The sequence below is a fragment of the Strongylocentrotus purpuratus genome, unplaced genomic scaffold (assembly GCF_000002235.5).
Source record: "Strongylocentrotus purpuratus isolate Spur 01 unplaced genomic scaffold, Spur_5.0 spur5_scaffold_1, whole genome shotgun sequence".
NCBI lineage: Eukaryota > Metazoa > Echinodermata > Echinoidea > Camarodonta > Strongylocentrotidae > Strongylocentrotus > Strongylocentrotus purpuratus.
The window spans coordinates 45480943-45500401 of record NW_022145594.1 but is presented as its reverse complement, the minus strand read 5'-3'; the positions used below and the strand labels follow the sequence as shown (position 1 = coordinate 45500401).

Genomic DNA, 19459 nt, shown 5'->3' with positions numbered 1-19459 from the left:
AAGAGAGAATGAATGGTATAAGCAAATAAATGGGAATAAAATGGAGGAAATAGGGTTTGCATCCTGTCTCTTCTTTGCGCTCGTTCTCAAAACATTCCCTTTCTAACATTTCATTTGACAGCTGCTCTCAATCAGCAAGCATTTGATGAGAGCCCCCTTCTGCATTCCCATACCACCACCACTGGTTCATCATCGCACGAGTCAGGCTCCGTCACGGCGCCCGCCACGCCTTACACCACCGGCGCTGAGAACCCCGCCAACCTCCTCTACAACACCGAGGCCATGGAACGCCTCCGCCAGCACGCCGCAACCGCTTCGAACCGCCCCGGTAACCCCTTCCGACGCTCCATCAGCGAGACGACCGACGCCAACGCAGCGCTGATGTTCTCCGCCTTCGCCGCGAGCAACAACGTCGGAGAGGCGGCCGGCGCTACGGGTGATTTTCACATAGATTCTTTTCTGAGCTCTCTAATGGGTGCTACCACCACCGGGGACCACTCAAATAACCCCATATACCAAAACCAACCACACCTTCTCCACAACGACTCCTCCAATTCTTCCCCTTCATCCTCTAACTTGGATCTTACTTCTCAGTTTTGTCAAGCTTTGCCACCGCCCATCTCTTCACAATCCTTCTGCTCTGGCCCCATGGGGGGTCTTGAGACCGCCGGCGGGGGTCAGGTCAAAGGTCATGGGCTATCACCTCTTATCATGCACTCGGGTCACGCTGGTAATGGCGCTGCAGGTGGTGGGGGTGATCAGGACACTATCTACTTAAACATCACTCCTCAAGCTTCTACAGGCTCACATGGTATCTACCTATCTCTCTGTCTATCTCCTCTTTCCATCCCTTCATGCTAGCATTTTATGCAAAGCTTTTCTTATTTATTTATTTTTTGTTGCTCGTCCTCTTTGCTCCATGGAAAAAAAATTGTCTTTAAAATGCAATTATCATATCTTAATCCTTTTAACTTGATACAGCAATCACAACATATAATAATCACACAACTAAATAAAGTTCAATATCTCCGTCTCTTGCTTTCTATCTCTTTCTTTCTCTCTCTGTCTCTGTCTTTCTCTGTCTGTCTCTGTCTCTATCTGTCTCTACCTCTCTCTTTTTTTGTCTCTCTGTCTCTCTCTGTCAGTCTTTCTATCTCTTTGTCTACCTATCTCTCTCTTTCTCTGTCTCTATCTCTCTCTCCATCTATCTTTCATAACCATATCTGCATGCTAGCACGATGTATACATGTATCTGATTTTCTTGATTTGTTGCTTTCCAGTCATTTTATCTTTCAAAAGCAAAACCATCCTCTCACTGCAAAGAAAACAAATAATCACAATACTAGCAAACCTGCTTTAGTGACCACCTGTCTACAAAGACCACTTTTTGTGTTTGTCTTGGGCGGTCGCTATAGATAGGTTTGACTGTACAAGCAAACATAACTATTACAAAACTAACTCTAACACAATGAATTTCTTTGCTTTTCTTTTTAAATATTCATAAATAGCATGCATATGTCATGATCATCATTATCATCATTTATTAAAGTTAGCATTTTCCCTCTTAGGAGGGGTTTCTGACTTTCGTGCCTTGACGACCCTCCCTCCACTTCTTCTTGTCTCAAGTTAGCCTCATCAAGGCCAACCTCACTGCTTCCTCACTTCACCATATCTTTTTTTTTTGTTCCGATGAATTGCATGGAGACTTCTCGTATTTATTCAGATTTGTTTCATCGATCATTGATATATATTCCCATGCTTACACTGTATACTCGCTTTGTGTATATCATGGTAATGTGTGTAATGTCGTTTCACGAAGGTTTAAGACATGTTCGATATTTGTGTGTCTGAATCATAAACTGTTAATAAAATAATAACAATATCAACAACTAAAGGGTTACTATATCACAGAGAAACAAGAGATCATGTATATTATACCATATGACATGGATGTGCATGATACTGTATATGATCTGGACTCGCATGTAATCTAGAGCTGCATGTTCAGTTTCATTTTCTTTTGAAAATTATTTGAAGTGTTTTGATCAACCATTGTTTGAATGTGATTGCATGCCATTGTTAAGTAATACAGAATTACTGTTTAGAGGAACTGAATGAAAGTCACAGACCCACATGTAGTCAACCTGGGGAATCATACAAAATATAGGGAAAAGACAAGACTGTGAGAAAGCAATGATGAGGTCTCTATTGCCCCTTTCTTGAAAGTTTAAAGGTACGGTTCAAATTAGTGAAACTAGTGTTTATAAAAAAGAATTTTCAAGATAACAAAAAATTTTGATCACATGATTTCACTTTTTCTGTCAGTTGGGTCTGTAACTTTTTTTAGTTTTGTCTGAAAAACTTGTGAAAACATACAATTCATTGGGTCTCTGTAATTTGGTTGTAGTTGGTTTAAGGTTCTGTGGGACATAATGATTTATCTGCATGGTTTTGTTCATGTCTTTTGGTTTCGATATACATGTACAGTAACAAATACAGAGCTCTGTGAATACGTGCAAGTCTTTTCTTGTGTTGTACAGGTGCCATTATGTAGTGGCTTTTTTGAGGCACTTTACGGCATCAGATCTGAACAAGCATTAACTGGTATTTTGAAAATGTACATTGTGTAGGTACAGTTTATCATGGTTTCACAGGAAATGCCCTGTGCTGATAGTATGCGCTTCGTTGCATTCATCAGTCAGATATGGCGCATAAACCGCCACAAAAAGTAAATGACATTAATGCCGCGGCGGTACTTGAACTGAGAACCATGTGATCCAGTGTCTGGTGACGGGTCCACTAGACCATGACACCTCATACTTGTACACAAATTTAAAAAAAAAAAATTTTGGAGCCGCATAGAACTTTTTATCAGTGACCTTGAAGACTAATGCTCTGACAAGCCATGCCAAATTTTTTTTTTATTTATTCATTTCATTAAAAAATGAAACAAAAAATATCTTGATATGGCTCTTTCATAATGCTGGTGATGTTCAAAATAACCAATAGAGGTGTCCTGGTCGAGTGGATACGTTGCCGGACTGTTGATCACAACGTCCTTTGTTCGAGTCCCGCCGCGGCACTAATGTCCTTTGGTAAGACATTGATCTACATTTGCCACACTCAACCCAGATGATGTAATGGGTACCTGGCAGGAATTAATTACTTGAAAAGCTGGAGCACTGTATAAACGGCAGCTAGGATAAAGCCGGGGTAATAATATATGCGCCTCGGAATAGAATTATCTTGATAGAAGGGGCTATAGAAATGCCTATTATTATTATTATTATAAGCCGATGGTCATATCAAAAGATTTCATTATTGGATGAAATAAATGATTAAACACCATCTTGTACTGGACGCATTACACATAATCACTCTTTAGCAAGTTTGAGATTACATGTAAAACTAATTAACTTCCTCTTTTGTTCTTATTTCATCAACTAGATGATGACGCTGTCCAGTACGAATGGCCTCCCCCTCCTCGGAGCGTGAATGACCCCCCGCCTCTACCCCCTCCTCACTCACATCATGTCCATCAACAACAACAGGCCAAAGCACAAGGTAAGATTATAACGATGATGATGATGATGATGATGATACTACTACTACTGCTGCTACTGCCGCTGCTACTGCTTCTACTGCTGCTGATACTGCTACTCCTACTGCTACTCCTACTACTACCACTACTACTACCACTACTAAACTACATGTACTGCCACCACTACGACCACCACCACCACCACTACCACTACCACTACTACTACTACTTGTGTTGATGATGATAAAGATGATGAAAATGATAACAATAAGGAGAAGAAGAAAAAGAAGTAGGAGGAGGAGGAGAAGGATATTTTTATAGGACGATGGTAGTCTTTGACCTATAAAATGATGTTATGTACCCCGGTGTGCATTGCGCACTCAAGATTCCTCTTGTGAAAACTTTTCTTATAATATAATTAACTTAACATCTATGATATAATGAATTAACTAAATTAGGTAATATAAGATGAGATAAATGAGAAATTTGTCAAAAGGCCACATGGCCCTTGTCAAGTGCATCCTCTTTAAAAATAAAATACGCTTGTTGCTTGTTAAATATATGTCATCAATTGAAGTTTGATACTTAATAATATAGAAAATAATCTTCTTGTATTACTTTTTCAATTTTATTTGATATTTCAGTTATGAGAGAGGCTCCAGAGGGCTATGAACTTCCGCCCGCTTCACCTGTTATTCAGCAGCAGAATCCATTATTCCCTAAGGGTATAAGCTACAATGCTAATCAAGCATCAAGCAATGCAGTCCCTCCGCCAATCAACAGAACATCCCCGCAGGTGAGTGGAATAGTCCAGATACTTGGTATAGAGACTGTATGTAAATATGCACCTGGATTAAAATTGTACTTGGCATCTTGCGAACTCTGCACCAAAGCTAACTCAACATGGGTGGTAGACCATTTTCACAAATGTTATCAAATATAATGCAAAAATCTTTGTCAAGTGTCTTGTTACAAATTATTTCATTCATCTGTGATGAATAATTGTATTTCAATAGTCGGAATGCCATTGCTTTCATTAGTTGTTGCTAGGTAGGACAAACACTATGGTTTGTCCCACCCAACAATACGGAATGTATGCAATTAGCATTTTGAAACAATTATTTGTAAAAGTTGAATGAAATAATTTGTAATGAGGCAATTTGATTACATAACAGAAATGGCATATTAGTCCAAGTGTGAGTGACAGACCAGACCACTAAAAAGCCCCATTTCTCCTTTTTCGCAGAATTTCACATCTTGGAATTTACTCCATTATATGTACATAATTAATAACTTCTTTTCTTCTTTATTTATTTTTATTTTTTTTACATATTCCTATAAAATGATGTTGAAGACAACAAATGTTAAAAATCATGTAATTGGCTTTGAATTCATGAAAGTATTTGCAATTGATTCTAACTCTCTTAGCTAACCAAGACTTGATTTTTCATCAAGTTAGCCTTCATCCATTTACATAAAGACCACATTTTTTGTTTCCCTTGAAAATGGTATCTCATCGAAACATGCACTAAAGGAACCTGTCTACAAAGACCACATTTTTGTTTCCCTTGAAAATGGTTTCTCATCGAAACATGCACTAAAGGAACCTGTCTACAAAGACCACATTTTTGTTTCCCTTGAAAATGGTATCTCATCGAAACATGCACTAAAGGAACCTGTCTACAAAGACCACATTTTTGTTTCCCTTGAAAATGGTTTCTCATCGAAACATGCACTAAAGGAACCTGTCTACAAAGACCACATTTTTGTTTCCCTTGAAAATGGTATCTCATCGAAACATGCACTAAAGGAACCTGTCTACAAAGACCACATTTTTGTTTCCCTTGAAAATGGTTTCTCATCGAAACATGCACTAAAGGAACCTGTCTACAAAGACCACATTTTTGTTTCCCTTGAAAATGGTTTCTCATTGAAACATGCACTAAAGGAATCTGTCTACAAAGACCACATTTTTGTTTCCCTTGAAAATGGTTTCTCATTGAAACATGCACTAAAGGAATCTGTCTACAAAGACCACATTTTTGTTTCCCTTGAAAATGGTTTCTCATTGAAACATGCACTAAAGGAACCTGTCTATAAAGACCAATTTTGTTCTTCCTTTTGGCGGTCTCTATAGACATGTTTGACTGTACCTCGTAAAATAGCATATTTGATCACTTAATCACCTTCAAAAGCTAGACTTCATCTCTTCAATCTCAAAGTACCGTAGTCCTTTCTTTTTCGGGATGATCTATTGTTGATCTCAGATTTTTTTCATTCTCCTAAAATCTTTTCTGTTACTTCATATTGTTGGATAGCTGGACATGTTCTTTGTGTGAATATTTAGTGTCATATATATAAACATTTACATGAGTCCTACATAAATGCATGCTTTATTGTTGAATAATCCTATTTATACATAATACATATATTGTTGTTTATCTTGTACTAATGTTGAAGGTATTACTCATTTTTTTAAATTATGCAAGAGTTTATATTCCAAAGGGGGGGGGGGGGGGGGGACAAAATATGCAATTGAAAAGCTATAGGCGTTCAATTATTAATCAATATATAATGAATATAATCAAGAGAAAGAATTCAGTTACTAATAATCTCTGACCACTATTTTGTATGCATGATTTGAAAATTAAATTGCAAATTCCTTTTCAACTTACAAAATCAATATAAAGATTATTGACTAGTACTTAAGCAGGGGCTATTACCCAAGCATGATGTATTTTGGGGGTATTTTTAGTTGATTCCCATGTAATAATTGAACATATTGAAGACTTTGTTGCATTGTACTTGCTTTATAGCAGCTCACAAGTACACAGTGTACCAAATTAGGATGAATATGAACAATTGGGTGAATTAGGGCAAGAGTTTCATTTTTTTTGACACACTGTGTAATTGTTTTGACATAGAATGATGCACTCATTTTTTTGTTGTTGTCATGATAGATAAAACAATGAACAGGGTTCGTCTAATACCTTGGAATTATAGAAACTTTGTCAAACTTTTCAAATTTGTATAGCTTTCCTACGGTTGCGTAACTGTGTAGCAAGAAGGCAACTTGTTTAACTTGCTAAAGGACCTTGTTTAAGTCGAGAAGGCGAGTTGCTTTGACTTGCCGTGGTGTCTTATTTAAGTTGAGAATGCGAGAAGACTTAGCGACTTTTAACAAGTCGCTATCGTGGCCTTTGATAATAAGGCGTCTCAGCGAGTTGAACAAGTCTCCTTTTCGCTGCACGTTTAAGCTTCTGTACTTCTCATGCTGACATCTCAGTTCAAACCAGTCCTGGGGCCCGTTTCACAAAGCCTTTTTTTCAATGACAAATTACAAATATCAGTGACAAATCTGCTGATAACCAATCAGAAGCAAGGATTTCAGTAGCTGATAACACAAATTGTCATTTGTCACTGATGACAAGTTTTGTGAAACGTCCCCCTGATCACGCCGGCCCTGTTCATCCCATTTTTCCTGGTTCAGAATTTTTCAGTATTATTTAACCATATTGTATTCTTGATTTCTAGTACATGTACTAACCATGCTGTATAATCATCCTTTATTATCATGCACGCCACGTCACGTTCAGATCTCTAATCCATCTTCCTGGCCTATTTCTGTTTCAAGTGGTAAGATATTTGTGTCCTTGACCCCTGGTGACCCCCCTCTCCCCCACCTTTGACCCCTTCCCCCTCTCCTGACCTTCCTGGTATGCTTTGTTCTATATGATAAAGACCAGTTCTGGTCATGCGATTGCATTGTGACAGAAACGTTGTTGAATCGATCAGAAAAGGTTGATCATCAGCATATAAGTATTGGTGTGTACTGCAAGGTTCTGGAATCATCTTTAACCCCTGGTGACCCCACTCTCCCCCACCTCTGACCCCTTCCCCCCTCCTGACCTTCCTAGGTGTGCTCTGTTATAAAAATGTGAACTTTTTAATGCAATGAAACCATAAAATTTGTCACCATTTTGAAAAAGAGGATAATTCATCATGGGCTAATTTGTTCTTCTTCTTAGATTTGTAAAAATTGAAGAGCTTGACACGACATACAAAAAAGTGTATGCAAGCCTGTCTTAATAGCCACCTCTGTGTAAAGGCCACCGGTCCAAAGCGGTGACCTACAGTATATTACCCCCCTTTCCAAAAGAAAACATGCATCGAAGAACCTGTCTATATACATGTAGACCACCTGTCCACAATGGCAAAGTTTTGTGTTTCCCTCGGTTTTTATTAAAAAACATTTACTTCGACCCCTTACACCTATTTTTATTTTTGCCAAAATAATAATATAATAATAATGTTTGCCCAGGATAGGGTTAATAAATATGTGATTTGGGGACATTCTTGTGGCATAGGCATGTAGTCATTTTTATCAGTTTACTCATCCTGGCAAAACCTTTTGTTGTAACAAAATGCAAAGGAAGAAACTACATCATGGACATTATTCTCTCCTTGATATACTATTTGTATCAAACTTTCAAGTATCTGATAGCTTTACACAAAAGACTTTTATACCCCCCCCCTCTCCATAGTTATTCCAGCAGAACACTTGTTAAAAATGCAGAGATCCATGGTGCCATGTCTTGTTGTAGTAGTAGATACCCACATAGTTCCCACCTACCCATGAATATCTTGTCTTAACCTGTGATCTTGTGAAATCGTCATAACCAAGCCGCTCTGTGTTATGCAGAACCTGCTATCCCTTCTTTCTTGATTGTCATTATGCTTCAGAGTATTGTGTTTGTTTCGTATCTGGTTGTTGTAGGTAGTTTGCATGTGTTGCCGAGCCTTTAATTACATAAATGTACCTTAATGTCACATAACTAGCTGCGTCATAAGTTTCTGTTTCATGACAAGATAATGTATGGTCATTCATTGAGTCAAAATGTTGAAGGTCAACTTTCTTGAAAGCTGTGCATATACATTGTATATGAGGGTTAATGTACTTGCATGTCTATCGTGGTCATTATTCATACTTTCTGATCGTTTGGTCTTTGAAACTTAAACCATTGTGACTCAATCATCATTGTTTATCCTTCTTTCTTCAAATACAAAATGGTTTCGTTCTTTACAAATCAAAGGCTATGGAGACTCAAGGAACTAAACTGCATCTAAAAGCAAAAAGACATTGAAAAAAATACTGCTGCAAAATTAAATGAGATGAATTTTGAGTGCATTGCACTTCTTACAAACAGACCAATGAGTCTGTCTATACAGCTATGTATTTACTCCCTAAATGAATTAGCCTTCTGGTATACTTAATGATTTGTCACTAAGTTTTGTGACTGTAGTGTTTTGAGACAGTTTACCATCTTGTGTCTGCGTATCAGGTTGAAGAGGGGAAGTCCATCCTGATATTAAGTTGGTTTTAATAGAAGCAGAATAATAAGAGGAACAGGTCAGTGAAAGTTTGAGAAAATTCCGATTAAAAATAAGAAAGTTATTAATTTTTTAAGGTGCGGTCAATCAAACATAAATTGGCAACCCATTGACGTATTTTACGACATCCCCTCCCATTTGCCCTGTTCTAAAAAAAACTTCAAACATTTTATTTTCCTTTAGGAAAATTGTCAATCATACATTCATCCTTAATATGGTTATGGCAAAAATGGTTTATGCAACCCCTGTATGAAACAAATCTAATCTTTCATCAGTAACAAAGAAAATTAAAGTTTATGACATTTTCTGTACAGAGCAAATTCAAGAGACTATCTCGCAAGATACATCACAGTGTTGCCAATTTATGTTTGATAGATCGCAACTTCGGAAATTCATAACTTTCTTATTTGTAATCATAATTTGCTTTAACTTTCGCTGACCTGTTCCTCTCACTTTTCTGCTTCTATTAAAACTAACTTAATATCAGGAGGGACTTCCCCTTTAAGGTGGCAAAACCAGAATGCTAAGGCTACATTTTTTTCATGTACATGTTTATGTATGTGATGTCACTGTCGTGCATGCAAATGAACTAACAATTCTGTTTGATTACCCTCACTTTGTATCGATTGCTGTATGATCTAACAATCTTGCTTTATTGAGTTGCTTTAGGAATATACTACACATAAGAAAGGATGTCAGACTACTTGTATATTGAATGCAGTGTGTACTTGTGTCATTTCTGTTTGAAAGAAAATGAGCCTAATTCTCATTAATTCTCACAACACTGCACAACTTTAAAAGTATGAAGACCCATCAACTATAGGGTGGCCTGTACTTCTACAGAAGAAGAAGAAGAAGAAGAAGAAGAAGAAGAAGAAGAAGAAGAAGAAGAAGAAGAAGAAGAAGAAGAAGAAGAAGAAGAAGAAGAAGAAGAAGAAGAAGAAGAAGAAGAAGAAGAAGAAGAAGAAGAAGAAGAAGAAGAAGAAGAAGAAGAAGAAGAAGAAGAAGAAGAAGAAGAAGAAGAAGAAGAAGAAGAAGAAGAAGAAGAAGAAGAAGAAGAAGAAGAAGAAGAAGAAGAAGAAGAAGAAGAAGAAGAAGAAGAAGAAGAAGAAGAAGAAGAAGAAGAAGAAGAAGAAGAAGAAGAAGAAGAAGAAGAAGAAGAAGAAGAAGAAGAAGAAGAAGAAGAAGAAGAAGAAGAAGAAGAAGAAGAAGAAGAAAGGAAGAAGAAGAAGATGATGCTAGAGATATCAGATTGCTGATATTGTATTCAATGTATACCCACTGGGTTTTTACTGGTAGAAGAAAAAAATAAGCACATTTCTCAGTTTCCTTCTGTCATACAAGGATATAAAGATGATTTAAATAAACAGGGTGTGTGTGTGAAACTGAAAGAGAGATGCTAATCGTACAATGATTTGTGTTTGGTTAATGCCTTTTGAATCCTTTGATCCTGTTTCCTTGTATCTCATTATGAACATGACTGACAAAGAAAGCGGACAAAATATACAGTTCCTCAGGTAGACAAAGGAACATCCCTTCACTGCTATAATGTAAAAATGTGTAGAACAGGTGTCACATGCATATTCACCTTTTTACGTAATAGCAGTGAAGGGATGTTCCTTTATCTACCTGAGGAACTGTATATTTTGTCCGCTTTCTTTGTCCGTCATATTCATAGTGTATGCTCCACCGTGCATCATCATGCAGTTACTGTTAACAACTAAACTATTCATACCCTTACCAAGTTTTGCATTTTTTTTTTGAAGTATGTTAAAAATTGATTTGTCCTGATTTATGTTTCTCAAAAATGTGACATGTCAAAGCTTACATCTAAAGGTATTGGGCAACTTAGGCCCTAATTCAACCAGTCCACCTATCATTCTTGAGTTAATAGAAACTCAAAAATCATTGATTTAGTTAGTTGTTATCTGTATACCATGTATGAATGACAGGAATTTAAATTTTATCTGTGTACATATTCAGGAAAAGGGGAAGGATTCCTAGAGTGCAGTCATCCTTATTCTTTCAATGTTGTTCAAATATACATGTATTACTCTTCATATTTATTTTCAATTGATTGTATTGGTATATAATTTGTTATTCAATGAGCCTTCAATATTTCCTTTGTCTTTTGTTTCTCCCTAGACTTCACCTCCTCTCGCCCAGGCCCAGGGAGCTCAGGGAGCCCCCGCCGTTCCTCCCCCTCCCCTTCCAGCCCAGCCCCGCCCTCACCAGCCCGCCCATCCCCCTCACCTACCACCATCAAACACCCCCCGGTCAACGCCCCGTCCCCCTCTACCGCCTGGAGCAGGGGCGGCCACCAACGCAGGCAGCATGGAAGCCATCATCAGAATCCTGACGCAAGAAGGTTTCCATCGGGAGGAGGTCGTCAAGGCCCTGGACATCACCAAAAATAATGTGCCAATGGCTCGCAGAATCCTCAAAGAACTTACAATAACTTACTAACAAGGGGAAGAAATCTGTCTGTTGAAGGTACATGTATTTTAACACGTACCTTTGTAATAGTAAGAAAGGGCAATCATCTACTGAACGGTTCCAACGGGGGGAAGTCGTGAGGGCAGTAGACATCACCAAAAATAACGTGCCCATGGCTCGCAGGATACTCAAAGAACTTACAATAACTTACTAACAAGAGTAGGAATCGTAAGTTCTTCTTAGGAATTAGTCTGCTAAAGGTACATGTATTTCAACATGTCCCTTTGCACTTGGTAACAATAGAAAAGGGCTTTAATCTACTGAAGGTTTCCATCTAATACTAAGTGATTAGAAGTGGCAAAGCTCTAGGGGGCACGTGCCCCCCCCCCCCCCCCCACAAAGACTGTGAAAAAAATAGAAATTAAGAGCAAGAAAGGAGAGAAAAGGAAAGGGGGAAGGGGAAAATGACAGAAAAAAAAAGACACATCACATGGGGCACCTCCTGCACCCCCCCCCCCCTCTCTCTAAACAGTAGCCTTGTAGAGCTAGTGATTATTGAACATCGTTATAGTCATCATTATAGTTAAAAACTATTTGAGCCAGTAAAAATCACTTTTAAAATCTAGTATACCCTGACACTGCTGCTTTTCAACTGTTAGAAATGTTCACTTACAAATTATTCGCTATAAAAAGGTACTTATGATGTATGAAAACTGTGGTTGAACCATTGATTGTAGAAAGTTCAAATCCACTAAATTTCCTGATTTTATTGTTATTTTCATTTTAGTTTCTGTTGAAGCAAGTGAAAATTTGTAGGGAAGAGATTTTTTTTATAACTCTCTTGATAGAATAGTCTGCCAAGGTTATCGCGAACCAACTTACAAAGAATAACTGTTATTCCTCTCATCTCTTCAGCCAGGTTAAACAATGAGAGATTAGCTTTTTAGTTATCATGTATGTTATGCGAAGGTTACCGTCACGCCAATGCGTTTCCATTTTGATGTTGAAACCGGAGAAACGAGCTGACATCGATAAAGCCACACTGCGTTTCCCATGAAAATGTATTGATAACGCAAAGGCCGGGGAAATTTTTTGACATGTTAAAAATGTCAAATTTGACGCGTTTCAACTTCCTTTCTCGACATTGAATGGGTATCGAGACGTTATCCAACCAAGAATGCATTGTAGGGTAGAAAGGCATGCGGAAATATATGCATTTCAAAAATTAGAGAAACAAACTGACATTAAACTGAAAACAGTTTTGGTGTGACCTAATAAAGCATTATATTTGTTATGTTTGGGTAGCAGAGGCAACCTACATATTTAGATGATACGTGTAGCTTAGCATACATGTATCTTGTATTAATCTTGCTATGTAGGCGTAGTAGTCTCATTACCCAGACCTTTGTTTTATCTTGATCAAAAATGGAGCCACTGCACTGCAATTGAGAGCTGGACTCTCGATTAGACTTCAACCAAAAACAGATAAAAGCATTCATCTAACTCTCCAATCACTGATGCTAATTGAACACTTATGTATTATAAATGATCATTTTACTTCCAATGTTAATATACGTTATTTGTTTCTGTTTTATATATTAAATACATAATGATTAATAATTCATATATTCTTTTAAGTTACTGTGAATATTAGGGAAATAGTGCAGTTTGTTGCGACTTAAATATATGTATTTTTGTATAACTTTCCTCAAATGGTATGTTCATATATTTACTGTAAAAAATAGTTACCTACTGTCAAAGATATGTACTTTTGCATTTACTGACATTTTTATGTTTGAACATAGAGGGACATTGACCAAAACAGGTTGCATAGAATTCAATATCTGCTCAGAGAAATATATACCATGTTAACAATGCAAGTGGGCAATTTAAAACAAAACTTCCCTCTACTGTTATGTCTACAAATGCTTGACAGTCATCAGGCTTCAACGCTCATGATATCATCATGGTTTTTGTTTAGAGCCAAAAGGGCATTAACTCTGTTTTAAAGGTAAAGACCAGTATTGGAAATGCCCCAATTTCAAAAAATGAAATGGAAGCTCTCATTACCAATCATGTGAAAGAATATGTTTTGACTAATACATGATGATAAAAATTTGCCGGGAAACCGCCTACTAATTGATATATTTGGTAAATTTGTTTCTCTCATGGTCTGTGAGAGATATAGGGTAGTCCCATATACATCTTTCTGTGTATAGTGCTTGTAACTTTACGAAGAATGGGCCAAATTTCTTATCATTTTGATGATTCAAGAACCTTGCAGATGCTAGATACTAGATGATCAACCTTTTCTGATCGATTCCACAACGTTTCTGTCACAATGCAATCGCATGACCATAACTGGTCTTTACCTTTAACTCTGTTTTAAAGTTTATGAGTAAATTCCCTTCTGGCTCCAAACAGATGCCATTTTAATTTAAATAATGTACTGTATTTTTTTAATGATATGCACCAACAAGTCGTCTGCTTAGAGTAAAAAAAAGTGTGATTTGGGCCTTGTCTGAATTCATGTCATTTTTTAAAGTGCAGTTAATTTCCTTCTGGCTCTACATAATTTGTTGTTGTAAATGTGTTTAATTAAAAATGTATCAATGGTGTGAAGTAATTTACCGTGATTTAAACAAAAAATGACCCCGTCTCTGTGTAAAAGCCAATGCAAACTTTTGCTTATTTACTGGTATATTTGATATCAACTCATGTTTTTATGTATCCCTCTTTCATTTTTTTTTTTAAAGGATTGAATATTGTTTGTAGAATATCAGGTTTGATACCAAAAGATGAAGAAAATCATCCTGGCATTATATGATTGTGATTATTTTATTTTTGCAGCATCTTTCAGAAGTTGTTCTATTTTTTTCAAGGATTATTCCTTTAAATACAACTTGTATCTTGACTGAATAAACCACTGGGCTGAAGTCTATTTGTGTAGTAGAAGTATTGATACGTTTTGTACCATATGAGATATTAATCGTGTATGAAATAAGAAAATTGATATTGCTTTTAAGAAATAAATATCCAATTTATATTTGTATTTTTTAATATTTTAATGCATCATTTTTATAGACAGGTTTGATTAAGCATTGAATCTGAAAGAAGTATATATTTCATGCAAATCCTGGAAAAGAAATCATGATTATGTATTTATGTTGAAGTTGCTTTTGAGTATTAAACAGAAGCACATTTACACTAAGTTTTACATTCATGTATTTAGACCAATTATAATATTTAGCATATCGTTGTTTAAAGTTTAAATCGACTCAACTTTTCCAAATGTTGAAGTTTGTAATGCCTTTCACCATGTTACTATAAACAAAATGCCATGTACAAAATGAAGGTATTGCTTGCTCATGGTGAATCATCATCATCACGCGCCTGGGGGGTGTTTCACAAAGATCCTAAGTTGAAAAATCTCTAAGTTGGACAATTATGGAAAGCTGTTAGCATCTTTGAAAATATTTTGTAAAAGTAATTGTAAAAGGCATAAAATGTTGATTCAAATCATTCATATTTTCTATTACATGAGAGATTTCATGTTCTTGATTTGGAATTTATGAAAAGTCTAAAATACTTGATTTTTTGCTTTTGAATATATTTCATTATAAGGCTACAACAAATGGCTCTCCATAATATTTAAGTCCAACTTAGAGATAAGTTCAACCATTAGGATCTTTGTGAAACACCCCCTGGTCTGTTACAGACATTGGCAGTCATGGCTCACCATTCCTTTGTATTACATGTATCTATGGTGACTACACTGTATGATACATATGGAGTGCTTGGATGGTCTATTCTGCAAGCTTTTCAGCACAATTCAGTCTTTCATTTAGTATGCAATCAAGGAGACATGTGAAGAAATGTATGACAGAAAAACTTGAAGTTAATAGCATTTGAAAGGCAAAGGAGTAGAAATAATTTGAGTGAAGATATAGGTTTGGAAACCAATACCAGGTGATGAAAGCGACAGGTCTTATTCCTTCCACAAAAAACAGTGGAAGGATGATGAAGGATAGTCCAGGGACCCGTTTCACGAAGTCTTTTTTCAATGACAAGTGACAAAAATCAGTGACAAATCTGCTGATAACCAATCAGAAGCCAGGATTTCAGTAGCTTATAACACAAATTTTCATTTGTCACTGATGACAAGTTTTGTGAAATGGGGCCCAGACAGAATTGTTTTTTTGTTCAGTGATTGACTAGTGTATTCGGAGCCTGGAATGTAGAATATTTGTTTGAGAGCCTGGAATTATTTCTAAGCTACTCTACAAGCTTCAATGGATATCATGTTACTTGTTTAACGATCATCTCATGATTTTTGAATATTTTTTTTATTCTGGATGAAGAAATAATTTCCTGTCATTGTTATGGTCTTGTCACGTCTCCTAAATTTCCAAAGATATTTTCCATGCATGGTTGCGACTTTGAAGTTGAGGTATACATGTAGATGTTTCATGGTCGAGTGGTTAGGACCCTTGACAAGAGATAAATAGGTTGTGGGTTCAAACCCTTGTATAGCCATGTATCGCCCCAAGGTAATTTTATCTGATTTTATTTGATTCTGTTTACCAAGGTGTCTTAGTGGGTACTTGGTAAAATGTTAAGGTTAATCTATATGAATAGATGTAAGCATCCTTAATGAGCAGAATTGCAACTGACCCTAGTAACTTGGGTATACATGCAGTAGATTCTTTAACAAAAGATATGTTCAACATTTTTTTTAATGATGATCATGACAATTAAAAATGAAAGAAATTGTCTTGAAAGTGATTATATTGAATTTAAAGAGTAACATTGTCATGAATGGGATCTTTTGTCATTGATAATCCTGATCCAAGCAGTGTTCCATAGTTACAAAAAACTTTTAAAAATCCAGGAACCTGTCTTTATTTAAAGCAAACGATACCTTATCGGTGACCGCTGGTCATCTCCCATCAATCTCTTTTTCTTATGTTAATTGAGAACTGATTTGATGAGATAGCCACCTGTCAGTGACCTTGCAGGGTGGTCTAATCCCTCCTGTAAACTAGTACAGATGGGCTTTAAGACAAATGAAAAGCATTTCTTCACCTTAAAAGTTGGGCAGTTTAAACCATATACCGCTCTTGCAAAATATTTGAGGAATAATTTATTGAAATATTTGTTCTTTCTCCAAGAGTATCAATTTTTTTGGTAATATCTTGTATAGACTCTGTGTAAACTGCAGATCCTGACTGACAGAAAAAGCAGATCAAATGGTTAAGAATGACTCTCAATAATGTACGCTCTTGGAAGTGAAGCATTGCAACAAAATCAGACACTTTTTTAATCGTAGGATGCTAGAACCTATACGAACATGCGCAGAAATTTAAAATATTCGTAGTAGTTTATGTTTTTATGTAAAAGGCTCGCTAGAAAAAATAGAGGCTTGATATTTGGTATGGCATTTGCACAGGTTTACTTATAAATGCTTGTCAGAATTTGATTTAAATGAAAGTACTGCATCTGATATTTTTGTGATGTATATGTAAATGAAATTTATGAAAGCACATTTACCTATTTTCCTTATCTTTCATGGATTGCAAATAATACAATTGTGAAATTGTCAATATTTTTGTTGTTCGTCACAATTAGCTGAGGAACATTTTTTACATGATGTACTGTATTATACAAATTAAGAAATGTATTATATGCAAGCATATAGTCAGCATAATTGAAGCAGGAAAATGTCTCGTATTTTTATGAAATGAATATATCAGATATGTAAGTTACATGTATTGATTTCAACATTTAATTTGTTTAATGGTAATATTTTTCATTGACTTGTATTAATCATACGGTTGTTATGTGGTATATTGTATAAACTGCTACATGTGAATATGTCGTGTATAATTTCTTAAAAAGCTTTGATCGAAAATGTACTAAAAACTTATTTGTTTTAAGCCAGAAATAAAGTATATATATGAAATTTGGTGGTAAGAATGCAAAAAACCTATGGTCTGTTTGTCATTGAGAGTGATCTTACCTGTAGTTTGTATTTCTGATAGTGAGAGGGGAAAGAAAGACAGAGAGACAGAGAGAGAGAGAGGGGGGGGGGGGGGGGGGGGAGAGAGAGAGAGAGAGAGTGGGAAGGAGAAGAGGAGTGGAAAGGGGAAGAAGGAGGGATGGGGGGGGGGGGGAGATGCCTAGGGAGGGAGGTAGAGAAAGAGACACTATGAACATGACTGACAATGAGAGCGGACAAAATATACAGTTCCTCAGGTAGACAAAGGAACATCCCTTACTGCTATTATGTAAAAATGTGTAGAACAGGTGTCACATGCATATTCACCTTTTTACATAATAGCTGTGAAGGGATGTTCCTTTGTCTACCTGAGGAACTGTATATTTTGTCCGCTCTCATTGTCGGTCATGTTCATAGTGAGAGAGGGGGTTCAGGAAGGATAAAGATGAAAAGGATGAAGAGATATGGAGAGAGGCAATATGAAGAAGAGAGCAGGGAAGAGAAGGAGAAATAAAAAGGGAGAACCTGAAATACTGGAAAAGGGATGTATGCTATAGAGAGAGAGAGAGAGAGAGGGGAAATAGGGTAAACATAATTCCTAACAATTAAATACATTTGCAAAGCCTATGAAAAGTAATAAAATTTGCACACACAAAAAAACCTTGAAGTATTTCCTTGAACTAAACACATAATCTTACACAGAATGAAGGTTGTGCCAGTATATTGTACACAATTATACGACGCAAACAAAGATACTAATGGTGATCAGTAGTATCAGACTCTCACTTTCAGTCAGCCATTAAGACACTCCTTGCCCAGGCTTTAACCCTTTGAATCAGTTTCACTGCCATTTTATATGCTTTTTACAGGCAGGTCCTATCAAATTCCCCCATCAACGAGCTGGTATAATGAAAGTAATTGTATTCATTCATAACAATTAGTGCCACACTCATCGAGAGGAAAATTTATATCACAAGGGCATTTATATTTTACATTTCCCTCTTCTTTGTCTCATTCAGGTTTTTAGTGGCAGATATCCGGCTCATGCATGATTTCATTTGTAATATCAATTTCTTTCACTTTGGAGCACGTGATTTGGGTTTTTTCCACGTGTAATATGCCAGCGGGTCCCAAGGGCATTAACTCATATCTCATAATAATTATTGAGTTAATGACCTTATGATTCTCAGCCGATGGTGCGATTGTTTATACAACTAGGCTAGTTCCGTGGAATAATTGCATTTGACCGACAGGTGTTATGGTCTTGTAAGAACATCTCTTTTGATTTCGAAGCAGCATCTAATATATGGAAAAGGAGATTGTCAAGAAAGATTACTGAGAAATCTATCGCAAGTTTAGCTATCTTGGAAACAAGGAAAGAGAATTGGAAACTTCTTGAAGGCACTTCCAAGACGTTCTCCACAAGTTTTGTAGACAAGGCAAAAGGGTAAGTAATGTACAAAAATAAAATTGCATAAAGATTTCCATATCCATTTGTTTAAATATGCAAGTGATTAAATGAAACTCTGGCTCTACGAGTACAGTGCAGAGCAGACGGATGGAAGGAGGGAGGGGGCTGGGGTAGAGAATAGAGACAGAGCTAGTGAGAGAGAGAGAGAGAGAGAGAGAGAGAAAGAGAGAGGGAGAGAGAGAGAGAGAGAGAAAGAGAAAGGGGGAAGTATGGGGCTAATAAAAACAAAGGAAGACAATTTTATTGTAGGGTAGGTACAATAAAGACACTAAGGTGATAGATACATGTACCATATATATATATTTAATATAAATGTTTTATGGAAAGTGATTAAATGAATTACTCTAGCACAAATGACTCTAAAAGAAAGAAGAAGAAGAAGAGGAAGAAGAAAAAGAAAAAGAAGAAGAAGAGGAAGAAGAAAAAGAAAAAGAAGAAGAAGAGGAAGAAGAAGAAGAAGAAGAGGAAGAAGAAGAGGAGGAAGAAGAAGAGGAGGAAGAAGAAGAAGAAAACAAATAAGAAGAAAAAGAAGAAATTTAAAAAATATTATGTTGATACTTGCGACAAATGTTAACATGTTGCAATGAATACACTGCACACAAAAACATCACAACATACAAAA

The 19459-nt window shown here is 36.4% G+C and overlaps 1 protein-coding gene across 6 annotated transcripts in view; it reads left to right on the top strand.

Annotated features, from left to right (window-relative positions):
* LOC100890602 (E3 ubiquitin-protein ligase CBL-B-B) overlaps positions 1-11762 on the top strand; it is a 36366-nt gene extending 24604 nt beyond the window's left edge. For 2 of the 6 annotated variants that reach the window (XM_030978310.1, XM_030978308.1), the window contains 4 exons: positions 122-811; positions 3448-3564; positions 4186-4337; positions 11078-11762. In XM_030978310.1, coding sequence (XP_030834170.1) covers positions 122-811; positions 3448-3564; positions 4186-4337; positions 11078-11398 — 1280 coding nt within the window. In that variant the 3' untranslated portion in view covers positions 11399-11762. Of the gene's footprint in view, positions 1-121; positions 812-3447; positions 3565-4185; positions 4338-7137; positions 7178-11077 lie in introns of all 6 variants that reach the window. The other 4 variants (XR_004062782.1, XM_030978309.1, XM_030978311.1 and 1 more) reach the window with 4 other exon arrangements.
* The last annotated feature ends 7697 nt before the right edge of the window (positions 11763-19459 follow it).